Consider the following 21,928-nt stretch of genomic DNA (forward strand, 5'->3'; position numbering starts at 1 on the left):
TACTTTTTACACTCACTGTATTTATTTTGTTAGACACGGTAGTTGTAAAATGCAGAACAGAACAGTGTATGAATGATCGCGAACGTTGAGGATATTAATGTTTGAACGCGTGTTCGTGAAAATACTTTTGTAGTTGTTCTACTGATCTCGTGATATATTTGTTAAACTCTGATCTCTCGGCGATCGGGGCCCTGGCTATATACCCCTGGTCCCGATCGTCTTTTGGTTTTCCTTCGCGCCGGGTGCAAAAAGTCTTAGCGCATGCCGTGGAACATTCTCGGACCTTCAAGGACCGAGAATATTCCGCGATACGTGCAGTCAATCGATTTTGCACCAGGCCCGAATCGGTTGCACACGGCACCGTTTCTAACAATAAGTAATATATAAAAATATTTGCAATTTACTATTTACAGCCTCGAATTGCTGCTAATCCGTGTGCTATGGAACAAGAGTATTACCAATAAATTTACGAGGTTCTCCTGATGAAAGGAAGGAGAAATACAATCGGCGCTGATTCGATCTGATTGTGAGTCACGTAAGTAGTCTGCCCGCATTGACAAATTTCGACAAGTTTTTTTTCTGTTGAAGTGTTTTCCCGGAATTACCGTCCTTCCCAGAACTACGACCATCGTTCGTATCCTATTACCGAAAATATAAGGTCAGTGACACGAAACGGAAACGTTCTCAACGACTGTGAATATTTGTAAGATCTACTCTTATACCACGTCTGTAGTAGGAATACAGAACAATGGTAGAGATTGTTGAAACAAGCTAGACAGAGCAAAGGATATTATATGTATACATTAGTGTGTATTTACTAACCTTTATTAATATATAGACCTTCGGCAACATTCATATGTAACTTTTGTAAACATTTTATTCTAAAATATATAATTATCAACGATTTATGAAAACTTCTAACGTTATTAGTGCTCGCTTTATCGTCCAGATCTCGAGTAATCGATTCCTGAGGCTACGTCGATAACATTCATATTCGCTTCTCTTCGATCGATTTTTGAATTCCAAAATAAAAGCTCATGTACTTCGGCAGTTTTTATAATTAAACTTTTTAACTTTGTTTATTTGCTTTATAAATGCAAAACTATAAACATATTCCTATTGACAATACGCCGAAATTCATACGTATTCCGTGCATAGTAAAATAGATTCAAATTGTTCTTTTACTATACAATCTGTTCGATAAGTGGTCTTAATAGCATTGTTACTTTAATAAACACTAACTTGTACCTAGAGCGTGGTTTTAATGTAAATATAAATGTTATTTGTGTGTTGTGAAACAAATAAAGTGTCATAAGGCGAAAGAAGATTATCCATTGGGAGAGAAAAGGCTTATTCGTAGAAGTCCCAAACGACATCGTAACTGCAACAAAATGGGTAAGTATAACATACTACTATAATAAATATTTGAATGTTTATAAATTTGGTTCATCGACTCTTTTGAAGTATCGAAATATCAACTTGTTGGGCATTGCGCAAAGTATGCCGACAACTTCAGGTGGCGCACGATTTGGTGCACTTCTGTGCAAATAACCTCGTTACACCATCGTTCGAACGGTGGTAAATTTACAAATTTATATAATAAATAAATCACGCGTGCTGGATTAAATTCCATAGTCATGCTTTTACAAGAGTAATTTGACTAATATAGAAATTCCATATACGTAGTTTCGTACGCAGTTAATAAAGATAAGTCTTGACGATACGCCGTATTGGATTACAGTGTGAGAGAGACAAATATACACTACGTTTCTTAACAATACCAATAAAGGAAACACAATAGTTTGTAATGCGTTTACGCACATCGGCAAATACCGCTTGGGTATCAGTGGTGACAGGACCTAACTTAACATGAGGTGAAACTAGGTCTATAAAGATTTTACTTAATACATTTCAGTCTTTAGCATAACATACTCCACAATGGAATCCCACGAAAATGAACAGTACGTTACATTTCCTCTTTCTGGGGTACACGATGGTATACAAGATAATATTATATCTCATGAGGAGATATGTGAACCTGTTGATGAGTGTGCCCTTCAGGAAGGTCTTACAGAAGTATCCGTTACGGATGTCAATTCTGGTATTACAGAGGCACAAGTTGCTGTTGAAATTTTAACGGAACATTCTGATGAGGAAGATGAAAATCGTGTAGTGTATCCTATATACATTAAACAGGAAGAGCAACAGCAATACACATCTGGAGACGATGAATCTATGGCTGTAGAAGCCCTACGACAACTTGGTGGAATGTATCCATGTTTTGATGATAAAAAAGTATCTTGTCCTAATTGCACAAACCTTTTTACACAAACTGAGATGGCCAAACATCATACCACATGTACCCCTACTAAATTATCTTGCATGACTTGTGGGGAAAGATTTGAAAGGAAAATGGACTTGAACAATCATATGGTTTGTCATCAAGTGGATCGGCCGCATGCTTGTAGAGCTTGTGGTAATTTATTTCGTTCAAAAAGCAGCTTAAGGTGTCATATGTTAGAAGTACATCAAATAGAAAGACCTCACAAGTGCACAATATGTGGAGCAGATTTTCAGAGGCCTTCCAGTTTATCTAACCATATGAAAATTCACACGTATGTTGCTGGACGTGCCATCATGCAATCACAGGGTAATAGTATATCGCAATCCGAAGAAACATTTAGAAAATGGCCAGAAGATATGACTGAATCCCAAAATAACCAAGTGCCATCTTCATCTATACAAACTGTTCAGACTTACGATACAGTTAATTGGACAGTTCCATCTTATAATTTTCACAGTGAACAATCAACAGTAAATACTATATCCAGTCCTCAAGAAAAAATAGACACTCTACATGAGTTTACTGTGATGCCAAATGGAGAAGTTACACAGTTTGAATATACCCAGCAAAGTAATATAAATAACCAAGTCAATCAACAATACAATCTCTCTTTAAACTCATTCAATAATACAGATACAATGGTAAAAGTTGAAACATTATCATATAATAGTGAAAATAGAAGAAATTATGTAGGAATTGAAACAAATGGTACAAAGCAACATACTTGTAGACACTGTGGAATTAGTTTTTCTCGCGCAACAGCATTGGTGTCTCATGAAAAAATTCATGCATCTAAAAATTGGAATATGCCAATTGAATGTGAATACTGTGATAAACAGTTCCAAGATGGCAATCATTTAGCTACTCATCAAACAACTTGTGCAAAAAAGATAATGCAAAATAATATAGAGCAAGGTACACCTAATAATAAGTGGGGTAAACACTCGTGTTCCGATTGTGGTAAAAAATTTACAACTAAACAGAAAATGTTCAGGCATCAATGGATTCACAGAAAGAAAACACATTCCTGTGAGGTATGTGGGACACAGTTTGAAAAACAGAATCAATTGGACGAGCACAGATTATCAGCGCATCCGGGCGATTCTCCGTTTACTTGTACAGAATGTGGTAAAAGTTTTGTGTCTCGTCAGGGACTTTGGGAACATGGTAGAACACATGCTGGAAGTCCTGCCCATTTTCATTGTGACACATGCTCCAAAACATTTTCATCTAGACAGGGTTATTTAATACATCACAGAACTCACACTGGAGAGAGACCATATGGTTGTAAATTTTGTTGGAAAGCATTTAGAGATGGTGGAACATTAAGGAAACATGAGCGTATTCACACAGGAGAAAGACCGCATGTTTGTCCTCTGTGTTCAAGGGCATTCAATCAAAAGGTTGTTCTCCGAGAACATGTCCGATGGGTTCATGCAGCTGGGAAAAATGAAACTGAAGTAACTGGACCTCCTTTCTCTTGTCCCATATGCGGTGCTTTGAATCAAGATCGCGATGAATTATGCGCGCATATCGTTAAACATTCTGATCAAATGATAGCAGAAGCAAAAGCTAAAACAAATAATAATGCCCCAAAACCTAAGCCAGTTAAAAAAAAATCAAAAGTATCTCCAACTACTAGCTTGCAAGAAAAACAGGGGGCTGTAAATCGTATGATTTCTAAAGCTGAACAAAATGAAGCACTTTTGTCTATCACAGAAACGGATAAATCAGACGACCAGCAAATTTTAAATGATAAGCAAAATAGTACCTTTCTCGTAGTCACCACGGAAAAACGGAATGAAAATTATATTGCAATATCAGAACTTAAACCTGATAATGTACAATTGATAGTTAATGAAAAACAAGATGAAAATATGCATATTTCACAAATTAATCATAGCCATGGGGAATCTTTAAATATGATCACTATAGATAAACAGAACAATGCAGCTCATGTAGTTTCCATAAAACAAAAAGGAACCACACTCCATCCTACGACCAGTCATAGTGAAATAACTACAATGCATTTAATACAAACTTCAAAACAAAATAATACTTTGCACTTAATATCAAAACAAAACGAATCATTACCTGTTCTAACACTACCAAATCCTCAGGACCATGAAAACTTTTCCAGTCAAATTGCACAAATAAATAATAGCGATATACCTATGGATATGGTAACACATCATTCAACTAGACAAGATCAAAACGTGAAAGATCACAATGAAATTGGACAAGAATCATTAATGCAAGAGGGAACATCCCAGACAGCTGTAATACAAGTTGTACAGTATCATCAACACGAAAGCGACGACGGAGACGAATTAGTCTGTGGTATTTGTGGAGAAGATTTTAATGACAAAACTGTGTTGATGGAACATGTTAAGATTCATATATAATTACTGTTAATTTCTTGCTATCCAAGTTTGTGATATTCTTATGCTATTAATGTGACTGTAGGAAATAATGAACTTGAACACTTTTTGCATTGGAAGAAAAAAATGCTAAATACAGCTATTTAAGTATTATTTCCAACAATAGTAGTAGAGCACCAGTTTTCTATGTGTCCTAAAAATGCACTGATATTAAAACAGGGAATTTTCGATTATATTTATACATTTTTAATTAACACGTTTTTGATTTATGATTCCTTAAATGCTTTTGCACAGTTAGGTTGTACACTATACATGTGGTTAAATAATGTACATGTATTAAAATAAAATTGCATAGATGAAGATTTATATATTATGCAAAACATATTAATAGTTATGTTGAGGAAAAAGAAGAAAAACATATCGTAAAAAAGTAATTTGAGGTTTAAGTAGTTCTGCTTAATGCAGTTTTATAAATTGTTTGGTCTTTTGAATTCATGTATCGATTTATGATACGTAAATTATAACTGATCCAAATGCCGCATGTAATGTAAATTATGAGGTGCAATAAGAAAATAAAGTGCATTTTATTTTCTACATTTATTTTTTACTTTATATCACACTAAAACATATTTTTCTTTAGCGCATTAACAATTTTCAAGGTATACATTTACGTAATAATTGGCTCTTTTATGTTTGTATTGCCGCGCGCTTTTCCAACACAGAACTATGAAACAGTCACGTGTTGTTGCCGGAACGAAATACAAGTGCGCGTTATTGTACGAAATAAACAATTATATTTTGTAAATGTATTTTATAATTGTTATGTGACGTGATTGCATAATTTTAATAACCGATCATCAACGTTCGATTATTTGACAAGGTAAGTATCAATATTTACTAAACAATGATAAAAATAGGTTCTACATTCATGTGGTTTTGAATCTTACAAAATATGATATACTTATTTATTTATATTTAAAATTCACATTAACAATATAATGTGAATTATGATGTGCAACGGTTAATATTCCTGATAATTTGTAATTTAAGTTAAATGTTAACCTATACTTTGCATTACATTTGTCTCGCCTTTTTGTTACCAGTACGAGAAAGTGTTCAGCTAATGTCTGACGTGTTGTATTTTGAATTGAAACATAAAGAATACTTTATATAAATATATCACAATAATATAACAAAAACTGAATTTTAAATATAGTTCATAAGGTGAAAAAGATATATTTTAAAATAAAGAAGTTTTAACCTCAATCGTATAACGCGTGGATATCTGTACAAATTAAAGAGGTTATGTAGCCATTGCTTGGCTTTACCGGTCAAATAATTCTGAAGAAAACAGTACTGAAATAAAATAAAAAACCTTACACGAACTTTTAATCAAAACGCGCAAATATGCCTACATGGAATCAAATTCAAGCTCAACTTCGAAATCCAAACAATCCGGTGGTATTTTTCGACGTGTCTGTGGGTACTACTGAAATTGGTCGAATGATTTTTGAACTTTTCGAAGATGTCTGTCCAAAAACATCTGAAAATTTTCGACAGTTCTGTACAGGAGAGTACAGGAAGGATGGTGTACCTTTAGGTTTCAAAGGTGCCATTTTTCACAGAGTTATTAAAGATTTCATGATTCAAGGTGGGGATTTTGTAAATGGTGATGGTACTGGAGTCATAAGCATCTATGGGGGTGGAACATTCCCTGATGAGAATTTTACATTGAAACATGACTCACCTGGATTATTATCTATGGCTAATAGTGGTAAAGACACTAATGGTTGCCAGTTTTTCATCACGTGTGCAAAGTGTAATTTCTTAGATGGTAAACATGTTGTTTTTGGAAGAGTTATTGATGGACTCCTTGTTATGAGAAAAGTGGAGAATGTTCCTACAGGACCAAACAATAAACCAAAAATTCCTGTGACAATATCACAATGTGGACAAATGTAATAGCTAATGTAATATTAATTTATATTTTTATAAAGAATGTACATGTAAAATACAAAAATTTGTATTATATTTTCATAGAGTAAAAATGATGTTCCAATGAAATACCTTTTACCAGTTTGTAAATGTTTACAGGAATTATACTTGAGGAATAATTAGAAGCTATATTGGTAATTAATGATGTCTGTAATTACAGATTCACCCTAAAGCTATTTGTATTTTATCTTGCCTCTAGGTATCGTATAATTACTTATTAATACAAATTGGCTATCAGGACTTACTTATTGCTACTTAATATCTACTTATACAGTTTCAAAAGTTATGAAATTACACTTCTATTAATGAATTGATAATAATACGAAGGTATTAACTGAAACTTCATGCACGATGCAGATGAAATCAATTGAAAGAATTTATTGTTTTACGAACTTCGATTTTATTACGTTAGATTTACATACGAAATAAATATTCCATTTCACAATTTACACGATATTAAGCTGGATAAAAATCCAAACTCGTTTAGAGAATTAATACAATCTATGACTCGGTTCAATTTTTTTGGAGGTGAAACATCCAAAGTGAAGACGCACATATGTACGTACGTATGTAGTACGTGATCTAACTCTATACTTAGTATCGATTGACAATAATTCCAACCGTAAAATTTTAGGTCATTCTTTCATATTCCGATACAACGATCTATTCAGAAACTATTATATATATATATGTATATATATACATACACAGTTCGTTCATTAAATAATTTAACGTCGTGTCTCTAAGATACAATCGATGTACTTAACAGTGAGTCTTATTTTTGCACAACTACGTATTAATTTCTAACATGTTTTTAATTGTTACACGAATCGATAAATTGCTTATTCTATGTACAATTATTTCATTTTCATTCCATTCGATACGAAACAATTATTTTAACGTCCCGGGAAATACATCCAACGCATTTACAAAACGATTGCGATTCCCGCGTGTGCGAAACGATGATTATCGTCGGTGCACAATCACCGTATTCGATCGATTGCGGCATAAATACGAAAATAAAATTCCAGTTGCACTTACGTTGCGTAAAATCGTGCATGGAGAGGCAAATTTTCCCAAACGATTTGCCAACGTCTCGTAAAAGGTCCGACATCCTCGGCAAATCGTCAAAAGACATCTACCAGCGTCGCGTACGATCAGCCTACCGATACTCTACATCAAAAACACTATCGTGCAATTGTAACATTCTCAAAGTTATTTACGTCTCTCAAGTCGAACCACCGTTACCAGCACCGCTTCCTGTAAAACAATTATATATTCTCGCAGCTGCGACATGCCAGACAAGAACGGCCGGTTTCGAGAGCCTTCCCTATCACACAAATCACGAATCGTCCGGATATCATCATCATCGGGATCGTCACGACCTGAAACAACATTACACCGATCATCATCGTCAGCAGCTCACGGCAATGATAGCAACTGGTCCCTCCTCTTGGGCACCGTGAGCTGTGGCGCGGTCTACCTGCTGTTGCAGAAAACGTCTTCCTCAATGGTCTCGACCTGCGAGTTATCGTCAACGACCATGATGGGCGTCGCGCCGTCGTGGAGGCTCGACTTCGAGATGGACCGTTTGTAAACGTCCCTGGTGACGCTTCTGGTAAAGCTGAACTTCCGCACCAGCTTCTTGTCCAAGGCTGCTGGACTTTTCGGCCCCTTCGCCCGGAACTCGTCCTCTGTGCCCTCGTAATGCGCCAGCATCACCTCCGTCGCGTGTTCCTCGATCACGTCCACGGCGTAATCGATGTCGTCGTCGGTGGCGTTCTCCTTGATCACGCAAAACCTCAGTATGTACTTGCCCATCACCCTGGCCGGTATCATGTGAAGTCTACCGGACGCGTTGATGTTCGCCAACAGCTCCTGATTGATCTCGTCGCTCTCCTTCAGTCTGAAGCAAACCAGACCCACCCTGACGTCGTTCGTGATCTCGAACCTTTTGTCCTTCCTCATCAGCGTCTCGAATCGTCTGGCGAGCCTGATGTGGTTCCTTATGTACTTCTGCAGCCCGGTGATCCCGTACGATCTCATCACGAACCACAGCTTCAATGCCCTGAAACGTCTGCTCAAGGGGATGCCCCAGTGTCGATAGTCAATCGACTCGCCCGACCTGGCGTGCTGCAAATACAAAGGATCGACGACCAGTGCCGACGTGAGCTTCACCCGATCGCGCACCCAGAGGCAGGAACAATCGAAGTTGACCAACAGCCACTTGTTCGGATTCGTGTTGAACGAGTCCGCGTGCTCGATGCCGGCCATCAGCGGCCTCATTTCCGGGCAGATGAAGGCGTTTCCAGCGTAAGCGCCATCCACGTGCAGCCAGACGTTGGGATAGAGCTTGCACACCGGACCGATCTCCACCAGATTGTCGAACGCGCACGATCCCGTGGTTCCGAACGTGGTGGAGACGAAGAATGGCACCAGACCGTTGGCCACGTCCTCGCGGATCGCGGACTCCAGCCGTTTGCCGCGAAGTGAGCCTTTCTCGTCTGGCTCTAGGACGCGAAGCTTCACCAGGCCGATCATCGCTGCCTTTTCCACGCACGAGTGAGCCTCCGTGGAACAGTAGGCCACCAAACGCGGCAAAAAAGCCGAGTCCTCGGTGTTCGGGTCCTGTTCCTTCAGGGTTCGGATCGCTTGGGTGCGCGCCGCCAGCATCGTGACCAGAATACACTCGGAGGCAGACCCTTGTATCACTCCGCCGCCCTTCGAGGTCTTGTGCTCGGCCAGGAACCCCGGCGGAAGGTCTATCGCTTTGGCGTACCAGTCGAGAACGATCGTTTCCAGTTCCGTGCAGGCAGGGCTGGCCGCCCATGAAAACCCTATGCAGCCGATCGCGTCGGACAACATGTCCCCGAGGATCGAGGGGAACGAGTTGCCCGCTGGAAAGTACGCGTGGAATCGTGGATGTTGCCAGTGAGTGATCTGGAAAATAACGGGGACCCATCAGCGAAAGGGGTTGGTCTAATTTGATTTCTAAAAATTTACTTGGACTGTGTCTGTTTTATTTCAAACACACGTAGTTAAAAGGGAAATTCGCCGAGGCCATCTTTAAACCGTGAAACTCAGCGGAAAATTTGTGCAAGGGACAGATGCCCGACGCATCGATGTCACCGTCTCGAATGCATCTTTACCGAGTTTTAAAGAGATTTTGATCTTCGTTCTCTGATCTGTTGTGTTTTTGCAACGATAGTCTGGGAGGCATTGTAGTAAGCTATTTGCATACACGATTATTTCTATATTTAATATATATACATATATGTTTTCTTAAAATCACCGTATAATATGAAACATTTTATTTTCATCAAATTTACAGGTCGCTTCTTCGATAATTGTTATACAGAATGGAACATGTAAGATAAGTCACTCAGAGAAGCTATTTATTTTTAAAGATAGAAAAGAATGTGGCAGAAGTTATTTAATTTCATGGAGAACGTAGTGTGGTAACGCTTTTTTTGGTTCCAGGTAAAAGTGCCGAGGACATTGCAATTTAATATTTAAAAGCGTTGGGGGAAATATGCGAAGAACTCACTGCCTTAGGACAATATTCACTTCGAAACGAATGACAAATTTATAAAAAAAATCAACGATGTTGTAACAATTAATAGGTTAGATTATAAATCTTGAGGTATGGTATTCATGGCCAGAGGGCGTTGATAGCTGTCTTAACAAGACAATTAGTCTGATTACTTAATTGCTGAACCGAGTCGTTGCGCGTCGATTTACGGCCGCTTTGCTTTTTACTATTTTTTCGTGTTCGCGAATATTATTAACATCAAAAGAGGTCGGAATCAATAATCGAGCCACGGCCGGCACTCACCCCGGGCATTATCTTGCATTCGACGTCTCGCATTATGGCGTCCCATGCCTCCCCTTTCGCTGGCGCCTCCTTGGGCAGAAGGGGCCTCAGGTAGCCGGGGTCCACGTTCGCAGTCACCCTTTTCCCTTCCAGGGTGCGAAGGTACTCGCAGATGTACTCTATCATCTGCTTGCCGCGTACTTGAAACTCATCGATGTTCATGGTAGTCGCCGGCTGGAATAAAATTTCGAGCAAACGATGCAATGCGTACAATCGAGCACGTATTTGACGAACGTGTACGTGATCGCGGCAGTTTTCGGCGTCTTTTATCGGGACGTGAAATTAAATAAACGTCACTCGCGGAATACGTTGTGACGTAGAAAATAATTTGAACGAAACAGCTTTTGTATTCCCAGATTTTGATGCCCAGTGTCCACTGAGAATGTTCTCTAGTAGACACAGATATTTACAGTAAGGATTTTTTCACTTATTTTCGATATCCCAAGGGTAAAACTCCGAAGTGTAGAACGTCTATGAGAACTGGTGACTACCATGCGATAATTTCTGAAAGCTTTGCATTGGTCAATGATAAAGAAAATAATGTACAAATTTGGTAGATAGAGTATCAAAAACTTGAGAACTGTTTTTCGTACGAAACTCCGCGTCTCTATTTACAGTAAAATCGTAAAAGGCATTTCTTATCAAATATAACCGTTCAAATATGCATGTTCAGAATTTTAGTAAATCGTGTGTCTCGAGTAGCTTCGAAATCGATTTTCTGGAAAACGAAACCACGTATGTACAAGGAACTTCTGATCCGCGTTTCTGATTAATTTGTCCACGTAGAATCACTTGCGTCTAGATTCCGAAGCCGTTTAGATACGTCGTTTCATCACTGAATACCGCTAGAAAATGCTTTTCTTCGTCTGTTTGTCGCTTCGACAACGTTGATCGGGTTGTCATGGGTCCCGAGTGATCCAGCTTCGGTCTCTAGCTACTCTGTATATTTTCGATCGTTTCACTCACGTTTCTCTATTATCGGACGAAAAACTGATCCACTCGATGCCTCGGTTACTCGTACGCCGCTGTTCGAATCGTTGTGCGCGACTCGGCTTCGGAGGAAACGCGTAACAGGTATGCCCCGCGTCGTAACAGAGACTGGTAGCACCGGTCAAAGCGCCGGTCAGTTTTATTGCGCGCCTCCTCTTCGTACATCCCTGCTTCACGCGGATAAACTTGAGGCGGTGCTCCGGCGATCGTGAAAAATTTTAATTTACCTGCTTCATTCTAGCCCGCGACGCCGAGCGTCCACCGTGACGGTTATCGAACGTATCGTCGCTCGAAAATGGAGCAACGCCGTTCACCCTCTCGCAGAAACTTTCGCAAGGCATTCGAACTGATCGAATTCTCATCAAATTATAAACATCCGACGGTGTTTCTGAACTCCAGTAATAGACAGTTCAATTCACCTGAAACATTTATATCGCCATTTCTTCGAGTCGAGAAGACGTCGTTAAAGTCCGACGCGTTTCACGCGTTACTGTTCGACCTGGTTCGCGGAGAACCGCGGGGAAAACATTTTCCACGCCACCATGAGCCCTTTTATCGACCGGCCCGATGGTGCTATTTTAATTGTTGAAAAATCGATTCACCCGGCGCGAATCGATCCCGAAAATTTGAACGAAAATTCGCGAGAAGGGTGGCCGGCATCAATGGCGATGCGTCGGGGATGGGGGGTCGGTGCTTGAATAAGCCAGCGTGTTGTCGATGATGCACGGGGAGTAAACTCGCCCCCTCCTCCCCCGTTTATAAATAGACGTTTACTCTTCACCTACATTTACAACACCCCGTAGGGAAGCGGTGACAGGTCACCGCTCAATCTTTGTAACACACACATGCAGACCGGCGTGATCACCATTTTCTCTCGTCGCCACCTTCACGCATGATCTGCTCGCGTCCGTAGCTTTCGAATTGGATTCTCGGCCGAGGGTTGCCGATCGCCGCGTTCGAATTAATTAATTTCACCAGCGACGGGACCCTTTTCTATATTCGAAAACGATTCGCTTAAACGCGAACGCTGATAACGAACCTCCAACCGCGTCGCCCAAAACAATTAGGGTTTCGCTATTAGTGACAAATTGGAATATTAGAGATAAGAGGAAAAGAAACTACTATCAACGCTTATTCCGGTCAAATTTCGACGTCCCAATTTATGGTATTAGCTCAAAAATAATATCTTAGGTATTGAATTAGTAACAGAAAAGAAAAACAAACTTTGTGAACTTTCATTGTTTTTTTTTTTATTAACACATTTCTAAATGTTGTTACGATGTTCTTGAAAGGTCCGTATGACAGTGAAATGTACTTTTTACAGCCCGGAAATATTGTTTTTCGTAAAGATTATGTTGGCAATGATTTTATGGACTAAAACCTTGGCTTTTCCAACGTAATAAAAAATTTATTTCGGTTTTTTAATACGTCAGTCGTGCAGATGCTAATCTCGAATGATAGAGACTTTATACTATTGGATATTATCGCATCAACCCAATCTTCTGGCAACTCGACGCATAAAATGTTCATGTTGCAAACGCTATTATACTTATTCGTTCCGTATTTCGTAAACGAAGTCAACTCTTCCAACCTACTTCTTTCACTGGTAGCAAAGGTACTCTCTGCTTCTAACTTGTACATATAAATAATTCTGCAAGGCTAGATACGTCTGTAACTGTGTTTCAATATTTCTGTATCACTTAATGATATCGAAGCTAAAAAAAAGTATACGTTTAAACATCTTTCCAACTCAGAAGATAGACTACCTTTTTTTAATAGACAGTTACCAGAATTTACTATGTGTTTCTATATAAAATACCCATAATGTGTGTTACCAGGGGTTGCGGTATTCTAATTGAAGCAAAGGAATTGTTTCGCCGTTGTAGCGATTCGTCGTGTACCCAATTACTCAACATTCCCCGACGCGATTATGCTTGCGCGCGTTTCGCTTGGCTTAGCATCTTTCGGCGATCACGTACTCGCGCGGGACAGTCGTGACATGTTTTGCGTAAACTAATCGAAAGCGTGAATTAAAATAGAATTGGATCAATGTCATGGATACTTGGAACATCGAACGCGAAAGAATAAAGAACGTGGCCGAATGAACGAACAGAATCCAGGTGCATCGGTCACCCTAGTGACCCCAACCTTTTCGTTCTTGGGACGAACGGAACTCTTTATGACCTTTTTTTCATATTCCCGTGATGCGAAAGTTTCCCCATTTTCGTTTCCTTTTTTCTCATTTTTAGCCTAATTTGCGCGCGCGATCAACGGCGGCGACCCGTGCTCCGAGGGAACGGTGTAATAATCAGAACGACGTTTCTTTACTTCTGAAATCATTTACTATTGACGTAATGCACGTCCTTTGTATATGTATATAGGTGTGTATGTTACAGGTGTGCCGCGTGGAACATGATTCCGTCGCGATCCAAACAGAGCACATTTATATAAACAGATCGATAAGCAAGTAAAGAAGATGTACTTGTATTTATCGAGCGCCTCTTTCGTTGGCGCGTTTGAGCTACTACGGTCGTCGGGGACGCGAAATTTATTCAACAGCTACTACAAAGTTCGAAAAACCTCTAATGAAAGACGCAACGAGAATTGATGCCGGGGGACACACACATATTTAAACGAGCCATCGATCGATTTCAACTCCGTTCGTCGTCTGTTCGCTGAGCAATTCGGGGATGTCCTTCTCGGTCCACCTCCTCGTCGATTACCGTCGGCAGTATCTGTTCGCAAAAATTCCATTCTTGGTCGATGCACCTGAAGAAATCTTAGAAAATAGCTGGACGATTTGGGGATTGGGGCGCTTTACGCCCTGCCATTAGGCGATCTTCCGCGAGACGGTGAACCGGAAGGCGATGGCTCGGGGCTGCAACCGTTGCTACTGCCGCGACGACTTCCGGTACTGCCTGCCTTCAGGCGCACCATAGTGTCCAGATGACGGAATCTGAAAGAACTGCCTCGTAAGTCTGTGTCTAAACCGAAACGTGTTCACGTCAGGAATAAAAATACCTGAGAGATAGTTCGCTCGTATCAGCAGAGTCCTTCGCTTGCATCAAGTAGGCCAATGGCCACGATATCCACGAACGTCTGAAACCACGGATATTGGATCAGTGATTTTACCTAATCAGTCATCATTTTTGCTACAGTAAAGTGTTCGAGTCTTACGACGCGGGATGAGGATTCGATCCAATGCCACCGATCGTTGCCTGCGTGTCCAATTTCACGCCCGTCCTGTTCGGGGTTTTCGTAAATCCTGGCTGAATCGCAGGATCGGACACCATGCGGACGAAGAAGGACCTCCTTTGCTCCAAGGTGGCTTTCCTTTTCTTCTCGCGGATGTCTGCCAGCTCATCCATCACGTCCTGTAATTCAACAAAAGGGCATGAGTACTTTGAAGATTCTTAGAATCTGGAACAAGAAGGATCGTCTTGCTCACCTTGGACTCCAGTATTTCGGACAGATAGTCCGTTATGATGCTCCACGCTATGTCTACAATAAACAGATAATCGAAAGTTAATGCACGTAAAAATTGCGACAAAGGAGCAAAGAGATTACACACCGACGTCATTGCCAGTGGCATTTGGCGCAGCCAGCGCAAAACGAATCGTAAAGCGTTGATTCACTCTCGCTGGCACCATGTGCAGTTTCCCGGAATCGTTGATAGTACTCAAGAGCTTTTGGTTCAGCTTGTCGGTGCCCTTGGCGCGAAAGCACACCAATCCCAGCTAAAGTATCAAAGTAAATCGTGTATAGAATCGATACCGATGGTAGTAAATCACAAAGATCGTGACTCACCACAACTTCGTTGCAAACTTCGAATCTCGAGTCCTTCTTAACCAGGGCCTCGAACCTTTTCGCCAACTCGATGTGGTTACGGATGTAGGCCTGCAAGCCGGATATCCCGTAATTTCTCATAACGAACCACAGTTTCAGGGACCGAAATCGTCGACTCAGCGGTATGCTCCAATGTCTACGGTAAAGTTAAAAATTAATTTTGGAAAATGGTAGCTTGTATTGTAATTGTACCAAGAACGATTGTATTATTTCCATTAAAAAAATGTGAGAAAAGTATTCGATACCAAGAGTGGGAACTTTAAATTTCAGAACAGAAGTGGATTTAAATATACAGTTAGGAAAAGAGAAGGCTCAATCGAAGAAACTGAAGTGCTATGGATATATAAAATCCGACCAAAAGGGCACTCCAAGCGTCACCTGTAATCAATGGCCGTGTCCGCGTGAGTGTGCTGAAGATAAAGCGGATCGACAACGAGCGCGCTGGTCAGCTTGAACCTGTCCCGGACCCAGAGGCAGGAACAGTCGAAGTTAGTCAATAGGAATTTATTGGTGTTCGTGTTGAAGGAGTCCGCGTACTCGATGCCAGCCATCAGATACTTGAGCTCCGGGCAGATGAAAGCGTTTCCCGCGTACGCTGCGTCCACGTGCAACCACACCTGCAAAGAGGAATCTTAATTCTTCTGAAAGAAGAACGATCGAGGACTGATCGTACGCCTGGATATTTCTTGCAGACTGGCCCTATCTCCTTGAGGTTGTCGAAGGAACAGCAAGCGGTCGTCCCGAGTGTCGTGGAGACGAAGAAGGGGATGTATCCCTCGGCTGTGTCAGCCTCGATTGCCTGACGATCATCAAAGAGTTGTTAAAATATGGACGATACCATTTTCAGCGCATTTTAATATGCAATCACGTGGTCCGCGAAGTCTGCGAAGATTACAAAGAGAATTTTGTATAGCTCGTCACGGTACCTGACGCAAAGTTTCACCGCGAAGCACGCTCTTCTCGTCGGGCTCCAGAATTCGCAGCTTCACAAAGCAGATCATCGCGTCTTTCTCGACGGAGCTGTGACTCTCCCGGCTGCAGTAAGCCATCAGCTTCCCGAGAAGGGCAGTTTCGTCCAAGTGTGCATGAGCTGGCGACTCCTTGAGCCTCGCGATCGCCTGCGCCCTTGCCGCCAGCATGCACACCAGGATGCATTCTGAGGCTGAACCCTGTGGTACGATTCGCGAGAAAGAAAATTGTTAAATATTCCGTTTGACGAGGATCGTTTTATAGGAGACCGAGAAGCAACTTTGTCTATGCAGGTTCAAAATTAAATTTTGAACTAAAATGAAATTCTCTTTGGTTACCTTATGAGAATATTACGGCAGCGCCTGTGTAAAATAGTTCGTTATCGAATGCATTTTTTATTAGACTTCAACGTTTCGACCTGAACGAAGGAACGTGATTGCAAACAGTGTTCCAATTTTGAAAGAATAATTCATAAAAGGGAAACATAGAGTTGAGATTTTACCTGTATTACACCCCCTCCCTTACTACCAGGGTTAAAGTAAAGGAAGTCCGTCGGTAGACCGATGGCTTTGCCTGAAATTCAGATGATATTTTGAATGCTCGAATCGTTTCCCAAGATTTACGATCAATTCGAAGAAGCTGAATTACCAAACCAATCGCACACTATCGTCTCGAGCTCCGTGCAGGCTGGACTGGCCGCCTAGAACAAATAAGACGTCGAAATCTACGGTTGATCGGACAAACGAATCACCGATCGATCAGTCAAGTTTGACAGAGTGGCGTTCAGCCCTGAACTTCGCGAAAATTGAGTGTAATTATCCGATCATAGAAGAATAATTTTTCTCTAATAAATCTCCGGCTCACCCATGAGAATCCAATGCAACCTATGGCGTCCGATAGCATATCGCCAAGAATAGATGGAAACGAATTTCCGGCCGGGAAGTACGCGTGAAACCTCGGATGTTGCCAGTGGGTGATCTGCAAAAATGGTCCCTCGAGTTCTGGACATCGAATTTTTATAAAAAATTCTAAACGACCGGTTCTCTTCGCTTACTCCGGGCATGATTTTCGACTCTACGTCCTTCATAATGTCCTCCCAGGCCTCGGGCTGCTGGGGTGGCTCCGAGGGTAGCAACGGTCTCAAATATCCGGGTCCAACGTCCGGTGTTACTCTTCGGTTGTGGATATTGCTCATAAACTCGCAAATATATTCCACCATCTCCTTGCCGCGCGCACGGAACTCCTGAATATCCATGGTGGTCCGTTTCACTTCCTACCAGCGGTACCTTCTGATCAAATTACATATCGTTTACTCGCACGATTTTCAAACTTTGAACCAAGAAACGCGAAATTCTTGGACTTTAACGAATTACCTAACACTGATCTTACTTCGTCACTTTACTCTCGACACTGAAGACTTCCGGTGGCCCTCGTCCTGTTCACTGCAGGCACAGGCACTGTTCTTCTGATAAGAAAAATTAGCGATCGTTCGAATGGTAAATCGTTGGAGGGAATTTCGTGGTCCCCGGTGCGTCGTCCTACCTGTTGCTAGTCACAGCGAGGAGGATTGCGCGTCCGATCGGTCCACGTTGTACGAGCCACGACCGAACAATCCCGAGTTTCGCTTATCAGCGCGGATATATCGAGGATCTCGGCAGCGAGAAGTCTTGGACTCGTGCGCAAACGCGTCCTTCCACGAGGATCTTCCTCGCGGAACCCCGTCGAAAGGACGAGCGGGAGAGGTGGGCGGATCTATGCACGGTCCGGGGCAATTTCCGTCAAGGGGATGCTTGAAATAGACACGCGGGAAGTCATCGTCTGGCTGAGCCATCGCGAGCTCATTTTTGTCGTTCCTTGCGGAACTTTAACGACCGTCACGGCCACCGTGGGACGATCGCACCGGTTATAATACAGCTTTCGATCCGCCACGATTCCCCGTAATATCCGTCGTAAACGACGAGATCTCGCTACCGTGAAGCGACTTCGACGAAAGTGGCTCGCGGAACTTCATTATTTGTCGAGTCCCATACTGATTCTATCGCGCAAAGACGCAAAACAGAGAATTAAGAGTACGCGTTACGCGATGAAATAAGCAAGAGGGGTACCCCAAACGCTGAATCATCGAAAAATCCCGCGAATTCGTGATCTGGGGAAGGATCTCAAGGGCTGAATTTCGATCGACACGGAATTCTATTCTCTTCGACGAGGAAACTTCTCGAAACGGTTCTTCGTCGTTCATTCGCGACCGAGGCATCGAGCATCTTCGGTACGAAAGAGTTGGCCACTCGAACAAATTGGAAGCGGTGCTTCCAGCAGCAGCCCGCGATGGTTTATTACGGTGGGAAAAGAGCGCGTAGGCATCGTTAAGAAGGTGTCAGACGCAGAATGTCTCCGCTACTCAGGCTCCCGCTGTTGATGATGGTGTACCGAAAGCAGTCGGAATCCTTGACCTTTTCCCCGCTTTTTTCTTTTTTTTTTTTGCAGAAACCGCGGCACATTAACGATATCTCCGCATCGTCGACTCGAAATTAGATTCTTTCGTTCCCCGGATCGACGCGAAACCGAACAAAAAAGTACCTTTCGGGAACGCGACACTTGAAACTTATTCACCGACGGTGAGCAACGTGGCTCTAGAATCGGACGAGTCACCGACTACCCCTTTTATCGTTCAACTCGGTTCTTTAAATATCGGTTAGAGGTTGCGAGAGTCACTATTTAACGATGCAGACTCGGTGACCACGACTACCTGTGACCACACGCTAGACACGTAGATACGAAAGAACGATATAGGCCAAATAATGATTTCTGCCTAGGTGCGGAACTAGGGGTAGTTCCATGGAAGTTTACGGTTAAATGTTTAAATGGAATCGATCGCTTCGTGGATGTCACTGTCTGCCTAACGAAGTTTAGGGCTGCGTATATAGTGGATAGAAAATTTATGACGTCTGTAATTTCGAATTATAATTCTCAAGATTTATTATAGGGTTATAGCATAATACCTGCCTCGTTACGGTGTCCAGAGACTTAATACGCCGTCTTCAAAGCCGGTATACGTAGTTACACCCTTCGTTAAGAAAAAACCGTGTCGTTCGTGATAAACAAGGTTTTATCGGTCTACTGGAAACAGAAATAATAGAAGGAGGGGTGGATATGGTTCAACCAGTAGAAAGGTCGGTTTGAAAAAGAATTTCGACTCGTATTCGGTCAGAAGTTTTAGTCGGTCCACGTATGTCTGACCCTAAGCAAAAATTACTCGACACTGTCCACATTCTACTTCAGGCATGTAAAACGCGCGGCCCACTTGACCACATTATGAGCATTATTATTTGCTCGGTCTTTCAACGGGTTCACTGTTACCCCATTTGTTCAAATTATAATGCCAAGAATAGAAATATTCGATAATTCAATGGTGTACTTGTTGTTCTTTCACTGATGTTATAAAATATTTTTTAGAGCTCGAGTCTCCCGTTTCTTGGGACTGTAGACGTGTCTCAGGAATTATTTAACCGATCGATTTGAAATTTAGTGCACATGTAGAATAGATATCTATTTATAGATCTTACCAGTCTACTGGTAGATAAATTTTTTATTTTTTACTGCTCAGGCTCTAGACTCCCGATAGCCGAGCTATCGTCTTCGACCCTCGCCACGCCTCTTCCGATTCTTCCATAATATCCATGAGTCCTCGAATTAGTGTAACGAACTCGAAAGTAGCCAGTGGCGAGGCTGTTCGTCGGGCGGTTCGTGCCGCGTGAGGTGAAACGACGCCCTTTAGGGATAAAAACGTTCATAATGCTGGAATGCAGAGGCGAGGGACTGCCAGGGGTGCTTAATAATGCAATATGGCGTCTTAGCGTCGCGGCGCTATGCCGGCTATGCCGCATACCACCACCATATACGCCTACACAGCGACCCCCTTACGCCCCTTGGAAGAAGCAACCAGGAGGGGGATGTACCGTGCAATCGAATGCTGATTGGAAAATATCGATGCGGCTTTCCGCAACGAGGAACCCTCCCCCGACCGTCAGGTGCTTTTTCCAAGCTCGCCTCGGAATTCCAGAAATTATATCGGACGCCAACTTTCGAGGAACGTCCCACTTCCTGCGTTAACGATATTAATTGATCATCATCGAAACGAGACTCATAGGAGTCGCGATCGTCGAAGAGTCGTTCGAACGATCTCGATACCGTCTGATCTCACGAGGAATACTATTCTCATTTAGAATTTCAAGTTTGTAACATCTTATAAAAAAAACTCAGCGACCCTCCAGCGACCCTCGTTTTAGACTTTATTAAGATTTATACCTGCATCATCGTCAGAAGGAAATTGTCACTGAATCGACCTAAAAACAAAAGAGTCAAAATTGAAGATCAAGTTCAACGACCCTAGTAATCCACAAAGATTTAAGTTCACATCACCATGAAGGAACCTTCATCAGGCAGAATGTTCTGTGCAAGACTGTACAAGGTCGATCCAAGTTCCATGAATGGTTCTGGTGGTGCTTGCGAACTCGTGACCTACTGGTAGAGAGACGTGGTGTCTCGCTCTCACTTAAACCTTAGACCATTCCTGCTATTATTTTTCGAAGAAACCCGAGGAAGATCGTCGAAATTGTCCACGAAGTCGATATTCCGAACCAAGAACGATTAACATTGCCGATTTCGTTCTTTCAGATGGGTAGATCAAAGTTGAAGAGAAAGAAATGGACGAAAAACTTGGAGGACGAGCCAGTAGACTCAGGGGTACCGATACCGAATTTACCGGCGAAGTTTCTTCTGATGCACGTACGTTACGCTACGACGAAGAAACGATAAACAGAAATTTCGATATTCGATCGTAGCTTTTCAGGTGAAAAGCGGCACGAAGATCAGAAACGTTCTTGGACACGCGTTGAAAGAGTTTCCGAATTACGGAAGCGTCGTGTGGACCGCGGCGGGCCAAGGGGTTGGAAAGGCCATTTCTTGCGCGGAACTGTTTAAGAAGAAACACGAAGGACTGCATCAGATCACGAGATTACGTTACGTTCGGTCAGTCGTAGAAACGGGGATCGATGGAGATGCATTTTTATTTGCGATTAACCGGGGTGTGAGTTGCAGGTCAAAGAAGTCCGAAGCGGAGAACAAAAATGGCGCGAACACGGATACTCGCCACGTGCCGGAAATACACATTTTACTGGCGAAAGAAATAAAAGATACGTCCGAGTCTGGGTATGATTAACATCTTCTTACTTTCGATATCGGTTTACAGTGGTTTTTCATCGTCGCGTGCGAATATAGTTATCAGGCGCCCGACGATCGCGGAGAATTCGTGAACGATGAAGAAATGAAAAACACGAGGAAAGGTAGGGGACACGAGGCTGGTGGTAATGTGACCTGCATCGACGCCGAGGAATTCGCGGCAATGGGATTGAGAATCGGTCAGAAAAGACCAAAGAAAGAGCAGCAGGCGGAAGCGCCGCCGAGGAAAAATAAAAAGCGGAGAAACAATGATCGATAACGAAAGACAGAAGAATATTGAACGTCGTTGTA

General features: G+C 42.1%; 5 protein-coding genes across 7 annotated transcripts; 3 read left to right on the forward strand and 2 right to left on the reverse strand.

Annotated features, from left to right (window-relative positions):
* Positions 1 to 535: 535 nt before the first annotated feature.
* On the forward strand, positions 536 to 21,903 carry LOC122400856 (ribonuclease P protein subunit p25-like protein). 3 transcript variants are annotated; one of them, XM_043402569.1, is made up of 6 exons: positions 536 to 658; positions 1,308 to 1,395; positions 21,074 to 21,184; positions 21,249 to 21,427; positions 21,497 to 21,607; positions 21,677 to 21,903. In XM_043402569.1, the coding sequence occupies exons 3-6, from the start codon at positions 21,074 to 21,076 to the stop codon at positions 21,894 to 21,896; spliced, it is 621 nt and encodes a 206-aa protein (XP_043258504.1). In that variant the 5' UTR covers positions 536 to 658; positions 1,308 to 1,395; the 3' UTR covers positions 21,897 to 21,903. The 3 variants fall into 3 exon arrangements, with proteins under 3 accessions (XP_043258504.1, XP_043258503.1, XP_043258505.1); XM_043402568.1 differs by lacking the exons at positions 536 to 658; positions 1,308 to 1,395 and adding exons at positions 5,481 to 5,587; positions 5,835 to 5,837; XM_043402570.1 differs by lacking the exons at positions 536 to 658; positions 1,308 to 1,395 and adding an exon at positions 5,504 to 5,605.
* Positions 1,554 to 4,924, forward strand: LOC122400853 (zinc finger protein 595-like). Its single transcript, XM_043402564.1, has one exon. The coding sequence runs from the start codon at positions 1,939 to 1,941 to the stop codon at positions 4,747 to 4,749; it is 2,811 nt and encodes a 936-aa protein (XP_043258499.1). The 5' UTR covers positions 1,554 to 1,938; the 3' UTR covers positions 4,750 to 4,924.
* On the forward strand, positions 5,853 to 6,687 carry LOC122400857 (peptidyl-prolyl cis-trans isomerase H). Its single transcript, XM_043402571.1, has one exon. It carries the CDS (start codon positions 6,133 to 6,135, stop codon positions 6,685 to 6,687), a length of 555 nt encoding a protein of 184 aa, XP_043258506.1. The 5' UTR covers positions 5,853 to 6,132.
* Positions 8,177 to 10,756, reverse strand: LOC122400855 (tyrosine decarboxylase-like). Its single transcript, XM_043402567.1, has 2 exons — positions 10,556 to 10,756; positions 8,177 to 9,660 (listed from the first exon to the last, which is right to left on the reverse strand). Exons 1-2 carry the CDS (start codon positions 10,754 to 10,756, stop codon positions 8,200 to 8,202), a joined length of 1,662 nt encoding a protein of 553 aa, XP_043258502.1. The 3' UTR covers positions 8,177 to 8,199.
* Positions 14,402 to 17,654, reverse strand: LOC122400854 (aromatic-L-amino-acid decarboxylase-like). The gene is made up of 13 exons (XM_043402566.1): positions 17,454 to 17,654; positions 17,264 to 17,377; positions 17,048 to 17,099; positions 16,902 to 16,972; positions 16,357 to 16,599; positions 16,104 to 16,229; positions 15,809 to 16,047; positions 15,392 to 15,566; positions 15,156 to 15,321; positions 15,033 to 15,085; positions 14,762 to 14,958; positions 14,606 to 14,683; positions 14,402 to 14,540 (listed from the first exon to the last, which is right to left on the reverse strand). Exons 1-13 carry the CDS (start codon positions 17,652 to 17,654, stop codon positions 14,402 to 14,404), a joined length of 1,854 nt encoding a protein of 617 aa, XP_043258501.1.
* Positions 21,904 to 21,928: the final 25 nt, after the last annotated feature.

The sequence above is a fragment of the Colletes gigas genome, unplaced genomic scaffold (genome assembly GCF_013123115.1).
Source record: "Colletes gigas isolate AHSC1104 unplaced genomic scaffold, ASM1312311v1 Colletes_gigas_Sc00020, whole genome shotgun sequence".
Lineage (NCBI taxonomy): Eukaryota > Metazoa > Arthropoda > Insecta > Hymenoptera > Colletidae > Colletes > Colletes gigas.

Coding starts and splice junctions, on each gene's coding strand:
- LOC122400854 (XM_043402566.1), bottom strand. CDS start 17,654: ATGGATATTCAGGAGTTCCGTGCGCGCGGCAAGGAGATGGTGGAATAT. Junction 16,973..17,047: donor GATAGTGTGCGATTGGTTTG/GTAATTCAGCTT, acceptor TCTGAATTTCAG/GCAAAGCCATCGGTCTACCG. Junction 16,600..16,901: donor AGGGAGGGGGTGTAATACAG/GTAAAATCTCAA, acceptor ATCGTACCACAG/GGTTCAGCCTCAGAATGCAT.
- LOC122400857 (XM_043402571.1), top strand. CDS start 6,133: ATGCCTACATGGAATCAAATTCAAGCTCAACTTCGAAATCCAAACAAT.
- LOC122400853 (XM_043402564.1), top strand. CDS start 1,939: ATGGAATCCCACGAAAATGAACAGTACGTTACATTTCCTCTTTCTGGG.
- LOC122400856 (XM_043402569.1), top strand. CDS start 21,074: ATGGGTAGATCAAAGTTGAAGAGAAAGAAATGGACGAAAAACTTGGAG. Junction 21,185..21,248: donor CGAAGTTTCTTCTGATGCAC/GTACGTTACGCT, acceptor GTAGCTTTTCAG/GTGAAAAGCGGCACGAAGAT. Junction 21,608..21,676: donor AAAGATACGTCCGAGTCTGG/GTATGATTAACA, acceptor GTGCGAATATAG/TTATCAGGCGCCCGACGATC.
- LOC122400855 (XM_043402567.1), bottom strand. CDS start 10,756: ATGAACATCGATGAGTTTCAAGTACGCGGCAAGCAGATGATAGAGTAC. Junction 9,661..10,555: donor AATGCAAGATAATGCCCGGG/GTGAGTGCCGGC, acceptor GTTATTTTCCAG/ATCACTCACTGGCAACATCC.